The sequence below is a fragment of the Mustelus asterias genome, chromosome 11 (genome assembly GCF_964213995.1).
Source record: "Mustelus asterias chromosome 11, sMusAst1.hap1.1, whole genome shotgun sequence".
Lineage (NCBI taxonomy): Eukaryota > Metazoa > Chordata > Chondrichthyes > Carcharhiniformes > Triakidae > Mustelus > Mustelus asterias.
Window position 1 is genome coordinate 29,557,593 of NC_135811.1, and position 15,965 is coordinate 29,573,557.

Below are 15,965 nucleotides of genomic sequence, written 5' to 3' on the forward strand. Positions count from 1 at the left end.
ATTAGTTCCTTTCTCTGACAGTTTCTGTTCCCAACTTATGCCCCCTAATTCTTGCCTAATCGCATCATAATTACCCCTCCCCCAATTGTAAACCTTGCCCTGCCGTACGGCCCTATCCCTCTCCATTGCAATAACAAAAGACACCGAATTGTGGTCACTATCTCCAAATTGCTCTCCCACAACCAAATCTAACACTTGGCCCGGTTCATTTCCCAGTACCAAATCCAATGTGGCCTCACCTCTAGTCGGCCCATCCACATATTGTGTCAGGAAACCCTCCCGCACACACTGCACAAAAACTGCCCCATCCAAACTATTTGACCTACAAAGGTTCCAATCAATATTTGGAAAGTTAAAGTCCCCCATGACAACTACCCTGTGACCCCCACACATATCCATAATCTGCTTAGCAATTTCTTCCTCCACATCTCTATTACTATTTGGGGGCCTATAGTAAACTCCTAGCAACGTGACCGCTCCTTTCCTATTTCTAACTTCAGCCCATATTACCTCAGTGTGCAGATCCCCCACGAAGTGCCTTTCCGCAGCCGTTAAACTATCCTTGATTAACAATGCCACTCCTCCACCTCTTTTACCAGCTTCCCTACACTTAGTGAAACATCTATACCCCGGAACGTCCAACAACCATTCCTGTCCTTGTTCTACCCACGTCTCCGTAATGGCCACAACATCGTAGTCCCAAGTACCAATCCACGCCCCAAGTTCATCTACCTTGTTCCGGATGCTCCTTGCATTGAAGTAGACACACTTCAACCCACCTTCCTGTCTACCAGTACCCACCCTTGACCCTGATACCTTCCCCAATACCTCACCACCCTCACTGACTTCTGGACTACAACTCCCTTTCCCACTCCCCTGACAAATTAGTTTAAACCCCCCTGAAGAGCCGTAACAAATTTCCCTCCGAGGATATTGGTGCCCCTCTGGTTCAGGTGCACCCCGTCCTGTTTGTACAGGTCCCACCTTCCCCAGAACGTGTTCCAATTATCCACGTATCTGAAACCCTCCCTCCTACACCATCCCTGCAACCACATATTTAACTGCACTCTCTCCCTGTTCCTCAACTCGCTATCACGTGGTACCGGCAACGTACCAGAGATGACCACATGTTTCGTCTTGGCTCTCAGCTTCCAGCCCAGCTCCAGAAATTCCTGCTTTAAATCCCCGTCCCTTCTCTTACCTATGTCATTGGTACCAATGTGCACCACGACTTGTGACTGTTTCCCCTCCCCCTTCAGAATCTGGAAAACACGGTCCGAGACATCACGGACCTTGGCATCCGGTAGGCAACATACCATCCGTGAGTCTCTTTTGCTGCCACAGAACCTCCTATCTATCCCTCTAACTAACGAGTCCCCAATAACTATCGCCCTCCCGCTCTCCCCCTTTCCCTCCCGAGCCACAGAGACGGACACAGTGCTGGAGATCCTCTCACTGCGGCTCCCCACTGGTATGTCATCCCCCTCAACCGTATCCAAAGCGGAATACTTGTTGCTAAGGGGAACGACCACCGGGGATCCCTGCACGGACTGCTTCCTCCCAGCCCCTCTCACCGTCACCCATCTGTTTTCAATCCTCGGAGTAACTGTATTCCTAAAGCTTGTGTCTATGGCCATCTCTGCGTCCCTGATGATCCTAAGTTCATCCAACTCCAGCTCCAGTTCCCTAACACGGTTTTGGAGGAGCTGCAGATGGGTGCACTTCCCACAGGTGTAATCAGTAGGGACACTGTCGTCGTCCCTCACCTCAAACATAGTGCAAGAGGAACATTGCACTGCCTGCACACCCATCCCCTCTAGATACCTTGCCAGTACCAGGTAGAAAGTGCAAAAATGAATTCAACTCACCCCTGCTCGCCCTTTCAGCCTAAGCCCTGTGAGCCAAAGTCTTATAGCTCACACTCTGCTTCCCACACACTATGCTGCCCGCTCCCGACGCTGCCCGCTGTATACTGCAGCCTACCTTTTATACTTCACGCGCTTAAAAACCCTTCCCAGACTCCTTTGCTGCCCACTTCTAGTTTTCACTTTAAACTTGAAAAACTGCTGTTAAAGTAAAGGCCAAAAAAATACACACACTAGCTGACTAATTAAATAAATAAACAATTCAATTAATCCAATTAATCTCTCACCAGCACTACTGCCTTCAATCACCCCTCTCAGCTTGCTCCAGTGGATCAATTTAATAGAGGTTTATAAAATGATGAAGGGGATAGATAGAGTGAACGTTCAAAGACTATTTCCTCGGGTGGATGGAGCTATTACAAGAGGGCATAACTATAGGGTTCGTGGTGGGAGATACAGGAAGGATATCAGAGATAGGTTCTTTATGCAGAGAGTGGTTGGGGTGTGGAATGGACTGCCTGCAGTGATAGTGGAGTCAGACACTTTAAGAACATTTAAGCGGTTATTGGATAGGCACATGGAGCACACCAGGATGATAGGGAGTGGGATAGCTTGATCTTGGTTTCAGATAAAGCTCGGCACAACATCGTGGTGCTGTACTGTTCTTCTTCTTCTTCTACTATGTTTTTTTTTGTTTTTTTTCACATTGTTGGAATTTTATTGTTCCTTCCTTAAGCCCCAATTGTGCACATCAATTTCTACTTGTTTACGCCAAATTTTATCTTCCAGGATATTTTGAAGACATTCTAAAGAAATTGTGACTTGACATTGTACTGGCAATATCAACGTAGAAACCCAGCATAAATTTTGGCTTAAATAAGATTGAGAAAATTCAGTCCTGTGGCCCATATTTTCTGATACTAGACTGAACATTAAAGCCTAATACTTTGGCTTGAATCATTCTGACATGCATGGCAATAGCTCTTAATCACAAAGGCCTTTTTGCAACACTATTTGAAGGGGGGAAAATCTTTGATTTATGCAATGATGTTGGACTTTGGAGCTCTTTGCCTCACAGAGCATTGGACGCAAGGTCACTGAATATTTTTAGGACAGAGTAGATAGATTCTCAAGCCGTGTTTCATTTGCACTTCCTTCACTTTGGTTTACTGTATTCACCACTCCCAATGCAGGCTCCCTACATTGGCGAGATTAAGCGCAGACTGGGTTACTGCTTTACTGAACACCTTCGCTCAGTCCATAAGCATGACCCCAACCTTCCTGTTGCTTGCCATTTTAACTCAACACCTTGCGCTCATGTCCACATGTCCACCCTTGGCCTGCTGCAATGCTCCAGTGAAGCCCAACACAAGCAGCATCTCATCTTCCAATTAGACACGTTACAACCCTCAAGATTCAACATTGAGTTCAACACCTTTAGAATGTGACCTTTCTCCTCCATCTTAAACTCTTTTTTAAAAACGTCCTGTGTATTTATTGTCTCAATGCAATGGCCTCCCCCCACCCCACAGTTGCACTTGCCAAATATAATATTTGCCCTTGTAAATGTTTGCCAACTTTCCCCTCCTGTCTGTATTTCCATAATTATAAGACCATAAGACCATAAGACATAGGAGCGGAAGTAAGGCCATTCGGCCCATCGAGTCCACTCCACCATTCAATCATGGTTGATTTCAACTCCATTTACCCGCTCTCTCCCCATAGCCCTTAATTCCTCGAGAAATCAAGAATTTATCAATTTCTGTCTTGAAGACGCTTAACGTCTCGGCCTCCACAGCCCTCTGTGGCAATGAATTCCACAGACGTACCACTCTCTGGCTGAAGAAATTTCTCCTCACCTCTGTTCTAAAGTGACTCCCTTTTATTCTAAGGCTGTGCCCCCGCGTCCTAGTCTCCCCTGCTAATGGAAACAACTTCCCTACGTCCATCCTATCTAAGCCGTTCATTATCTTGTAAGTTTCTATTAGATCTCCCCTCAACCTCCTAAACTCCAATGAATACAATCCCACGATCCTCAGACGTTCATCGTATGTCAGGCCTACCATTCCCGGGATCATCCGTGTGAATCTCCGCTGGACCCGCTCCAGTGCCAGTATGTCCTTCCTGAGGTGTGGGGCCCAAAATTGCTCACAGTACTCCAAATGGGGCCTAACCAGTGCTTTATAAAGCCTCAGAAGTACATCCCTGCTTTTGTATTCCAAGCCTCTTGAGATAAATGACAACATTACATTTGCTTTCTTAATTACGGACTCAACCTGCAAGTTTACCTTTAGAGAATCCTGGACTAGGACTCCCAAGTCCCTTTGCACTTTAGCATTATGAATTTTATCTCCCACATCTTCAATTTTACTATAGATCGGATGCATTCTGATCTATAGTGGCCCAGTGATTAGCACTGCTGCCTCACAGTGCTAGGTAACTGGGTTCGATTCCCGGCTTCGGTCACTGTCTGTGTGGAGTTTGCACGTTCTCCCCATGTCTGTGTGTGTTTCCTCCGGGTGCTCCAGTTTCCTCCCACAGTCCAAGGATGTGTGGGTTAGGTGGATTGGCCATGCTAAATTGCCCCTTAGTGTCAGGGGGATTAGCTAGGGTAAATGCATGGGGTTATGAGGATAGGGTCTGGGTGGGATTGTGGTCGGTGCAGACTTGATGGGCCGAATGGCCTCTTTCTGCGCTGTATGATTCTATGATTCTATTTTGGATATAAGCAACATTTCTGTGTGAAGATGACAAAAAATAAATGGCATTCAGAGTTCTGTTTCCATTATGTTGTTGGGCACATGAAGCTGTAATTGACAAGTTGTAATAAAGAGATATTTCTCAAGGTTTCATTAAATGCTATGATGTAGAAGGATCCAAAACCTTGCTAGGAGTAGTAATTCAATTTGAATGATATGTTTTTATTGCAGGTGCGTATCTGTTATGCTGGATAACATAAATGTTACCACGGTATGTTATTTCCATAGAGCTTCATCAAAGGTAAGTAACTATAATGATCTATTATACTGCAGAATGATATTGTGTTGGCAACTTTGGATGTGTCATTACTTCATCTCACCTGTTACCAATACATGGGAAAATCACAAGTGCAGTACCACCAATTTCTGGTTTGTACCAGTTGTAGACGAGACCTTGGAAAATCGATCCACCAATGCTTTCTTTAGATTGTATTTCTTGTACAGTCCGCTAACACGTCAAATCGTGTTCATACAACCCCTGATGCATTATAACATTTGAGCAATGTGATTTATACTTTGATCTCAAGGAGTTCAACTTTCTAAGTATAATGAAGCAAGGATATTAAGGGAAATAACAAACATCTCTGAATGAAGAGCAATCAGGTTCAGAGACCTAATACTGTGTAGAGAACTGCTCAACAAGGAGATATTTCCACATGGCTCACATCCATTAATGTTTTAATCAAATATAATTTGATGCGCCACAAAGCAAAAATGTATCTGGTTGAATCTGGAGTTTGAACAACCTCAGACAAACAAAAGGCCTGCATTTTGCACCAAAACAGAAAATGCTGGAGAAACTCAGCAGGTCTGACATCATCTGTGGAGAGAGAATAGAGCCAACGTTTCGAGTCTGGATGACCCTTCATCAGAGCTGCCCGTTAGTGTCAGGGGGATTTGCAGGGTAAATATGTGGGGTTACAGGGATAGGACCTGGGTGGGATTGTTGTTGGTGCAGACTCGATGGGCCAAATGGCCTCCTTCTGCACTGTAGACATTCTATGATTCTAAATGTTGCATGATGTTGAATTCCACATATTACCGGATAGAGTTAGCCTGCCTTTCCACAACTAGAGCCAGGCTCTGCATCAAACCATAAAGAAGCTGGAGGCAGATATCCCCCATCTCCTTTGTCATGGTTCATCAGCTTTAAAGAAAATTACAGCACAGGAAACAGGCCCTTCGGCCCTCCAAGCCTGCACCGACCATACTGCCCGACTGAACTAAAACCCCCTACCCTTCCGGGGACCATATCCCTCTATTCCCATCCTATTCATGTATTTGTCAAGATGCCCCTTGAACGTCACTACCGTATCCGCTTCCACTACCTGCCCCCGGCAACGAGTTCCAGGCACCCACTACTTTCTGTGTAAAAAATCTGCCTCGTACATCTCCTTTAAACCTTGCCCCTCGCACCTTAAACCTGTGCCCCCTAGTAATTGACTCTTCCACCCTGGGAAAAAGCTTCTGACTATCCACTCTGTCCATGCCTCTCATAATCTTGTAGACTTCTATCAGGTCGCCCGTCAACCTCCATCGCTCCAGTGAGAACAAACCAAGTTTCTCCAACCTCTCTTCATAGCTGATGCCCTCCATACCAGGCAGCATCCTGGTAAATCTTTTCTGTACCCTCTCCAAAGCCTCCACATTTAAGACAGACAATTGCGCCAAGCACTTTTTAAAAACCCATCAGTCTTCTGAAGAATGGCCCTCTGAGCTCCTCTGCAGCCCTGGTTCTTGCCCAATGCATCCCATTGTTCTAACGTCTAAGTCATGTGGGGTGCCTATCTCTGAGCTCTGAGGTGCATCAAGTTAAGAAAACATTCTATGTGTTATATGCTATACAAATATAAATCTGTTTACAAGAAATTAATTACGTTTGAGTTTCTTCCTCATTTTTTACCTATGGCTGTGAATTGCTCTCAGGACACCAGATGGAGCTGTTGCTCACTGGACTTTTTTGGATGATCTGTTGATTTGCTGTTTCTGATGCAGTATAACCAGGAGAAGTTGCTACAGGCTTGTGAGAGATGGTTGGAGTTAAATCTTATTGTGCATCTCAGATATGACACCAGTTTTCGAGATCTGCAAAGAGAGGTCTTGCAAAAGATTTTATTATCACCTAGGTAGGTAACCCATGTGACTGTACAAGATTTGTTCAGTGACTTGTCAAGTAACAACCGACCTTTAATAAACCGTTCCTGATTTAGCTTTGTTACAAAATCATTGGCATACAAGTTCCTCTCTAAGCACAATATATATGATATATATCTACAGGTGGCACGGTGGCACAGTGGTTAGCACTGCTGCCTCACATCATCAGGGACCCGGCTTCAACTATAGCCTCAGGTGACTGTGTGGAGTTTGCACGTTCTCCATGTGTCTGTGTGGGTTTCCCCCGGATGCTGCGGTTTCCTCCCACAGTCCAAAGATGTGCAGGTTAGGTTGATTGGCCATGCTAAATTGCCCCTTAGTGTCCAAGGTGTGTAGGTTAGGGGAATTAGCAGGATAAATATGTGGGATTATGGGGCCTGGGTAAGATGCTGTGTCGGAGAGTCAGTGCAGACTCGATGGGCCAAATGACCTCCTTCTGCATTGTAGGGATTCTATGATAATAACCATTATGAACTAATACTCTGTTGAAACACAGGTCTCATGAGTAGTTTTGATCTTATCCTGGATATTCATTACAGATTTGGGAATCACAGATTATCCCTGTAAATGAACCTCAAATGCCCCATCAATTGGAACCTGCCCAATATAAATTGTGAATCCTGGGATCAAATAGTAAACTCTTCCCACCGCATGCCAGGTTGCTATAATGTAATCACACACCACACACAATTCCCCTTGTTATATTGAATATAGTAAAAAGTCTCACAACACCAGGTTAAAGTCCAACAGGTTTATTTGGTATCACGAGCTTTTGAAGCGCTGCTCCTTCATCGGGTGATGACTCACCTGAGGAAGGAGCATCACTCCAAAAGCTCGTGATACCAAATAAACCTGTTGGACTTTAGCCTGGTGTTGTGAGACTTCTTAATCGCTGGCATCTCCACATCATGGCTATATTGAATATAACTGCGTCAATTTCTATCGTGGTTTCTGGCCACATGGGGATGGGAAATCTACCCTTATTGAACCCCCCCCCACCCCCGCCACCCCCCAGGTCCCTTCCCAACAGTCCTTGCAAACATTTGAGGACTAACATTCCTGTGGTCAGCATTCAAGGACAATGGCAACTGCAGTCCCAGTGGAATCACAGTGAGTGCAACAATATTGCATCCTGAAAAATGTCAAGGCCTGTACATTTCAACTGGTGATAATAACAAGTTTAAAAGCCTGGGCTTTTCTGCTTCTGACAGGCTGAAAGCTGTGTGGGGCAGGCCTTGCACCTGACAACACACAAATCCCTGGTAAACCCAACCCATTTTCCTGGGTCAGGTCCAATTGTCTATATCGTCCTCCCAGGGGTATTTCTTCCAGGGGTAACTCTTCTCTGCAGCGAAGGTAAATATTTTGCTGCTGCCAGCAGGCACACATTGCACCATATCAAGTGGGCGGGACAGTCGACCTCAGGAGGATAAAATTGTTCCAGGTTCTTTCTGATTCTAATCCAATGACTCATGCTGCGTGTTTCTGCATGCATATCAGGATTGAGCTCAGTTGTGAGGTTCTCCATAGTCAAATAGCCTGCCAGCAAACACTAGTTAAATTCACAAACAGAAAGGGTGAACTCAATAATGGCCGCTGGTGATTGTGGAACTGCATCCCAGCATGAATCGTTAAAGTAAGGGGGAGTGGGGGGAAATGTATTTGTTTTGCTATATAATCCATGTCCTAAATGTTAACAATGTTCGACGTATAGGTATTGGCAGTTTGCAAGACACTTGAGTGTCTTGGACATTGAGTTATTTTTTCCATTAAATATTTTGTCAATGCTGTTCGCTGGAAAATGCATATTAAAGGAAAAATCTTAAACATTGAATCATGCTTAAAGACAGAATTATAATTATGATCATATTTCAAGGTTGGAAGGAGTCATTAACAGCGTGATCTGGAAGAAATTAAGCAAATGCTTGGTTGGCAATCTGGTTTATAATTACTGCTGACAAACGTGTTATAAATATAAAGGAAACACATTCAATAATTGTGTGAAATTATTTCCGTATGATTGATTAGAAGTGGAATACAATTTCAAGTTGGCATTTGTTTCTGAAAGAGGATTCACTTGAGTCACTTATTAATCTTAAGCAGCTGAGATACCTCTATACTTTAAATCCCCCTTTGCTTTTCTGTTTTACTCAGAGCTACCCTGGGAACCACCATTTTATGTAGAATTCCACATACATGCCAACGTGGAAAACTAACAACGCCTGACCAACAGTTTCCAAAAGGCTGGCATGGCTTCGCAAAAGCTGGCAACACATAAACAATTTAGAATATCGGCATGCAGTTACTGAACATGCAGAGGGGGGCCTGGGCTTGTTATAACTTAGCGTGCAGGGTGATTCAACATTCCATCATTTGTTCACACATGATAACAGTTGCAGGACTTTCCTTACATATTTTTATGGAGAGATTATGGGTTATTTTGATGCCATCTTTGCGATTGTTAGATTGTTTACGCAGTTGTCTGTGTCATGTCGAGGTGCTTTATGCCTCTCGACCTTTCAGTCACACTGGCACTCCCCAAGCTCATTCTGGCAGTCTAGTCTGCCTTCGTCCCTCACTCATATTATACTGGCACTCTTTTCACTTACCCGCTTTCCACATTAGGAACATCTTTCTCCTTCCTCTTCCCTGATCCATTCCTGTACCCTTCTCTTCCTTCACTGCCCATGATGTGGAGATGCCGATGTTGGACTGGGGTGGGCACAGTAAGAAGTCTCACAACACCAGATTAAAATCCAACAGGTTTATTTGAAATCATAGAAAGAAATCATAGAAACCCTACAGTGCAGAAGGAGGCCATTCGGCCCATCGAGTCTGCACCGACCACAATCCCACCCAGGCCCTACCCCCACATATTTACCCGCTAATCCCTCTAACCTACACATCTCAGGACTCTAAGGGGCAATTTTTAGCATGGCCAATCAACCTAACCCGCACATCTTTGGACTCATGAGCTTTCAGAACACTGCTCCTTCATCAGATGAGTGTAGCACTGCTCCTTCATCAGGTGAGTGTAGCACTCACCTGATGAAGGAGCAGTGCTCCAAAAGCTCGTGATTTCAAATAAACCTGTTGAACTTTAACCTGGTGTTGTGAGACTTCTTACTGTGAGCACTGCCCTTTGCAGCTCCTGTCTTGATTTCAGCTGCATGCTGTGGGCAGGAAGTTTCATCACAAAACTCGATTGAGAACTTTTGCCCATAAATTGCAGAGGAGTTTCACCCCTGGTGCCACTGCATCATCAGGTCTGAACCAGGGCCAACATTTTATTTTTGTTCCTGGTTAATCAGACACTTCAAATCACAGAGCGTAAAATGCTGACATGTATGGCATGTATGGATTTTGTCCTCCATTCAGTGACATTGTTAAGTTTAATTTAAATGGAGTTTATTTACAAAGTAGTACAATCGTAGAATCTATGAATTCCTACAGTGCTGAAGGAGGCCATCTGGTCCATTGTGTCTGCACCAACCACAATCCCACCCAGGCCCTATTCCCATAACCCCACATATTTATCCTGCTAATCCCACTGACACTAGGGGCAATTTAGCATGGCCAGTGCACCGAACCTGCACATCTTTGGACTGTGGGAGGAAACTGGAGCACCCGGAGGAAACCCACGCAGACACGGGGAGAAAGTGCAAACTCCACACAGACAGTGACCCGAGGTCGGAATTGGAGCCGGGTCCCTGCTGCTGTGAGGCAGCTGTGCTAACCACTGTGTCACTGTGCTGCCCAGGTAATAGCGTACCTACCTCTGTGCCAGAAGCTCTGGGTTCAGGTCCCACTCTGGGACATGATTGCCACGCAAGGAGCATTCATAACGTGGCAAAACAGATAGATTATCAACCTGCAAATCCTTCCAGTGTGCCTACAACAAGGCAGGAAGGGCCTGGTCAGCCTGAACTGTGCGGCAGCTTCAGCACAATAGCCTCCCCATGTTAAATTAAGAATCCACACGCAGGTTCTTGCCTCAGGATGTACTTTACGGCCAGCATCCTTCCCATTTCGAGGGACTGCTAGAGAGAGAAAAATGAGGCTGACAGGCTGATATTCTTCATTTGTGTGTCACTGAAGGGATGATTGAGTAGCAATTTGATCAGTGCTTAAAGCAGCAAAGGGGATGACTCAGTAATGGAATTGTGTTTATTTTTGAGGCTGATGTGGCAATTCACAATGATGACAGTTCCCCTTTACGGTGATGTGACACTCTGACATTTACATTGTGATGTTCTGTGATTACAGATTGTTTACTTTTTCGGAATATCATGTGCTGCAAACTATCCTCTGCTGGATATTCCTTCAGGTGAATACTGAGGCCCGGCTAATGCCCCCCCACAGCACTATCATAGCTTATTTTATCAGGTGACTACCTTATTATGCTTACCTTTACTCATTGTAAAGTTTAAATGAATAGGCTGGAAAGTGACTATTTGTCTTCAATTTAGTAAATCACACAAAGGAAATGTTCAGCATTCTCACACCAAACACTGGGAAATCTGAAATCGATATTTTGCCAGTGAAACGGATATAAATAATTATTAGATGGTGATATTTTTTCCCCAGTCTGCCATTCGACCCTTCTGTAATCTCCTGGATACTCAGTTTATCAAGTGGTTCTGAATCCATGTAACTCCTGTGAATAGTAAAGGCAAAAGTCCCCATAGTCCCAGATGACCATAAGCTGACCGTTGGTGGTTTAATCCTGAGCATCACCACAGCTCAGGTGAGGGATGTGTTTGAGAAGGTGGGCCTTCATAAATAACCTCAGCCGGTACAGGAACTGAACCCACGTTGTTGGCATCACTTAGCATCATGAACCAGCCAACTGAGCTAACCAACTCCCTCCAAAGAATAGTAAAAGCGCCTTGGGTGTATCACCCAAATTCAGCATCATTTTCCAAGAAAGCACCCACTACTTCCCTCTCTCTCAGCCAGTTCCTTCTCTTGTTGCTGGTGTTACCTGCAATAACCATGTGTGTAGCAGCATTTGGTGTGGAACGTTCTTCCTGGATTTCCTCGGTTGCTAGTTATACGAGAGCATGAATTTGAAAATGCCCAATACTGTTGTATTCTCATGAACAGAGAAGCACAAGAGCCATTCTAAATTTGTCCTTGGGACTCGGTGAAATACGCCAGGTAAACAACGGATGCCAATGAGGCAACCCGATGCAGCTCACCGGCCTGAACACTTTGGGCTTTGGCTGGCTTGGATGCTGAGTCAAGCCACACGGAGGCCGAGAGAGTGACAGAGGGCGCACGCCAACTGCAGACCACAGTATTAATCTGAGTCAGGAAGGGCTGGCTCCAAATTAAGGCTTAAAACACTGAGGCCTCCCATCTCTAAAAGGGTGGTTGCTTCAGCTGCTGTAGAATCAGAGCTCCCTTTCTGCATAGCTTCAACAAATCTATCCAATAGGGCCCCAAACAGATACAGGACCCACATGTCAGTATTGGAATAGCACCTGTGCCCATTTCAAGTTGGGTCTTAGGGCTACTTAAAAAATAAAGACCCTGATACAACGTTGCGGTTGTTCTAATGCTCACGGTGCAGATCATTGCTCTTCATCATTTTTGCTCTTGTTGGAAGCCTGTAACGGGGTGTAGAATTTTCCCCCACTATATCGTTGGGATTTTAAACGTCCATTTTGAATGCCACTTGCTAAAAAAACATTTAGAATGTTGGCCAGGCAGGGTTTCTGTTCTTTCTGAAAATATTGGCTGACACTTATTAGGTTATTTTCATGGTCTAATTCTTAACTTTCTTGACCATTGCCATTATTTTGCTGGTCACTGGTTTTGAGATGAGTGGATCACCTGTTACCTGAGTTTATTTTATTTCTTTTTGTGGACAAAAAGTCTAACTTGTCGAAAAAGTCTTGGCCGGTATTTATTGACTTCAGGGTGACTGTCAGCACTTCGCAGGCTTCATCCTTATTCTGTGTGTGGGGTTACTGGTTTTGAGCCCTTTATGTCTATCTATGATATCTAGGTAAATAATATCAAAATTAGGTTTAGCCATACAATCTCCCATGATGTATGTAACTAGCATTCACTATTCTGTGGTCTCATGTTGTTATTTCACACACTTTTCTATTAATGTTGTAATATGTTTCTGTACACTACAACAAGAATATCTTTGTCCTTTGATACAGAAATGAAGGTAGGCTATTTATAATTGCTAAACTCTACTTAAAAAGAGACGCCACCTGCCTCTCCTAAGAAGGTTACTTAGGAAATGGGATTACATTTTCCATAAAGTATTGTTTTGAGGTCCAACGACATTCAAGTTTTGAAAGTCTTTGATGGTGCAATATTGCTTGTTAACTTCAGATTCCCGTGTACTTGTTAAAGAATAAAATAAGAGTAATGTTATGTTACACTTCAGAATAAATTAAATAGCAATGACACATAACTTCATCACATCCTTTACATAAGCAGTCAAAAGCGAAGAAGTATATCTGCATGAACTCTCAAGGAAGTTTTCAGTTCCTGTGGAAATTCTATGGTGCTTCCTGATAACCACATACCCTAAACAGATAGAGGGCTAAGCTGATGGTATGAGCTTTTCCATTATCTTAATTAAAGTGCATACTTGAAGTCAATGTTCAGAGCGAAAGGGATGAGAGATTTGAAGGGTGGTTTTACCTTGGTAGTCGTGATCAAATTATTAAATTCCCTCTAGCACTGTAATCAGGTTCTGGCAAAAGTACTGCTGGCATTCATGTGTTGTGCCACTCTCACAGCGTCCTTTCACCGATTCACATTGCATTAACCATCTATCACCCAAGGTCAATTCCTTCATTTTGTTCACATGCTTCACCAGAATCTCTGTGGCCACATCGGAAATCCTTCAGGCTCTGCTGGAACTCATGCTCCCCATTGACATATTCCTGCACGATCAGCCATTCCTTTGGGGGACACTTTTCCACACAGAATCATCAAGTACAACAGTTGTAAAATTGAGATCCTGAACACTTGGACTCCAATCTACCTTGGCTCCATCCTCAGAAGAATACCTTTTCCCCAACTATTTATCATTTTACTATTTCTTTTATCGACTTGACCATTTTCAGCGACAGTGTCAATTTGCGTGAAATCTGGCTGAATTGCTGGTGCTTCTGTACATTGGATTTGAACACACTAAGAAATGCATGAAGACTGCTCAAGCTACTTCATGTAGGACTATTATAATCAGTGGACAGGAGATCCTCATCCCAACAACATGAGTTTAACTTGAGTCCAAGCACCGTGAAACTCTCTTTCCCTCCACAGCAAGGAAGAGATTCGCTGTGAAATACAAATCGTCACAAAAATTGCTGGCCGATTTCCCTAAGCTGCACGAAAACAGGCTGTGATTTTCATAAAGTTGCTGCAGTTGCACATTAATTTCCCATTAAAGTTGTCTGGAAAATTAAGTCTGATAATTATCAGTGTGAATGCTCTTTTAATAACTTAACAATTGTCAATCAACCTCTCTTGCCCAGCAGGTAAATCAGTGTGGAATCTTATGCCTTCAGGTTGTGAATTGTTTTAGGAGATGTTGAATCTTATTTTTTTTCTTCCTTTAATTTTCTGTCTCCTTTTTTATTTCTTAATCCAGTCTTTTTTCTCTCTTTTTCTTTTTGTATTTGATTTGACTTTGAATTTACCCACCATCCAGTTTTATTTCCATAAAATTTTCACTCATTTATGTTCATTGATTGAGTATGTAGTGAGTGAGTACTTTCCATTAAGGACAAGGATACTAAAAAAGTATCAGTAGGGTCAAAAATGGAGGAGGTGATGGATTGGGATTAAAAAATGTACTGGACAGGATGGCCTTGCTTAAACTGGACAGGCCACCTGGTTCAGACAGCTTGCATCTCAGGTTGCTAAAGGAAGTTGGAGTGGCGATAGTAGAAGGGTCTTCCGTAATCTTCCCTATGATATGGGGGAGATACCAGTGGATTGAAGAATGGCAATGTGACACCCTTGTTCAAGAAGGGGTATAAGGACAATCTAGTAACTACAGACAAGTCAGTGGTGGATAGGGTTGTAGGAACAATTATCGGTGGGTGGGGGGGGAACCCAACAGGCACTTGGAGTGGTTTGAGTTAATTAAGGAGAGTCGGCTTGGAATTTTAAAAGATATGTTGTGCTTGACTAATCGATTAGAATTTTTTGATGAAGTAACAGTGAAGGTTGATGGAGGGAAAGCAATGGATGTTGTCTATATGGATTGTGAGGAGGTGGCAAAGAACTACATTAAAAGGTGATTGACAAAATTGAGGCTCGCGGGATGGGGGGGTCAGTGTCTGCTTGGCTTAAGGTGAGAAAATGGTAAGTAGTGGTAAATAGTTTTTTTTCAGACTGGAGAATAATAGGCAGAGCTGTACCCCAAGGGTCAAGCTGGGTCCTCTGCATTTTGAAATACAGGATAAAATATCAAAATTTGTAGATGATACCAAACTTGGAGGTGTGGCAGACAGTGGCGATGATACTAATCAGATGAAATAGGATGTAAGCCAGTATGATTTGGGAAGACAAAGGGCAGATAGAATTTAACAGAGAGAAGTGTGAGGTGATGCATTTTGACGGAAGGGATAGAGGGAGAGGCAAGATAAATTTAATGGCACTGATCCAAAGAGTGTGCAGGGACCTAGGGGTTCATGTGCACAGATCCTTAAAGGTGACAGGACACACTGACAAAATAATTAGCAAAGCCTATAGGACCTTGGGCAACAGCTTAGTATTATTTCCAGTTCTGGTCACCATATTTTCGGAAGGGTGTGAGGGTGCAGGGAAGGTTTACCAAAATGGTTCCAGGGATGATGGATTTTAGCTACAAGGTTAGGTTGGAGAAAATGGGGCTGTTCCTGTTGGAGCAAAGGAAATGGAGGGGAGATTTGATGCAGGTGTACAGGATTATGACAGGTTTAGATATAATGGGCAAAGAAAATTTGTTCCTGTTAGTTGATGGCACAAGGCCCAAGGGCTACAGATTCAAGGTTTTGGGCAAGAGATGCAGAGGAGAGATGAGGAAAACCTTTTTTAAAGCAGCAAGTGGGAATGGTGTGCAATTTGCTTCCCAAGAGGGTGATAGAAGCAAAGACAAAGAATGATTTCTGAAGGAAATTGGATAATCCCTCAGAGGAAGTAAACTTTCATGGCTACAGAGATAGAG

At 43.7% G+C, this 15,965-nt stretch overlaps 1 protein-coding gene across 5 annotated transcripts in view; it reads left to right on the plus strand.

The window, feature by feature from the left end:
- The first annotated feature begins 8,267 nt into the window (after nt 1-8,267).
- Nucleotides 8,268-15,965, plus strand: part of btbd16 (BTB (POZ) domain containing 16) — a 69,448-nt gene continuing 61,750 nt past the window's right edge. For 3 of the 5 annotated variants that reach the window (XM_078224366.1, XM_078224367.1, XM_078224369.1), the window contains exons 1-2: nt 8,268-8,408; nt 11,045-11,164. In XM_078224366.1, coding sequence (XP_078080492.1) covers nt 8,368-8,408; nt 11,045-11,164 — 161 coding nt within the window. In that variant the 5' untranslated portion in view covers nt 8,268-8,367. Of the gene's footprint in view, nt 8,415-11,044; nt 11,165-15,965 lie in introns of all 5 variants that reach the window. The other 2 variants (XM_078224365.1, XM_078224368.1) reach the window with 2 other exon arrangements.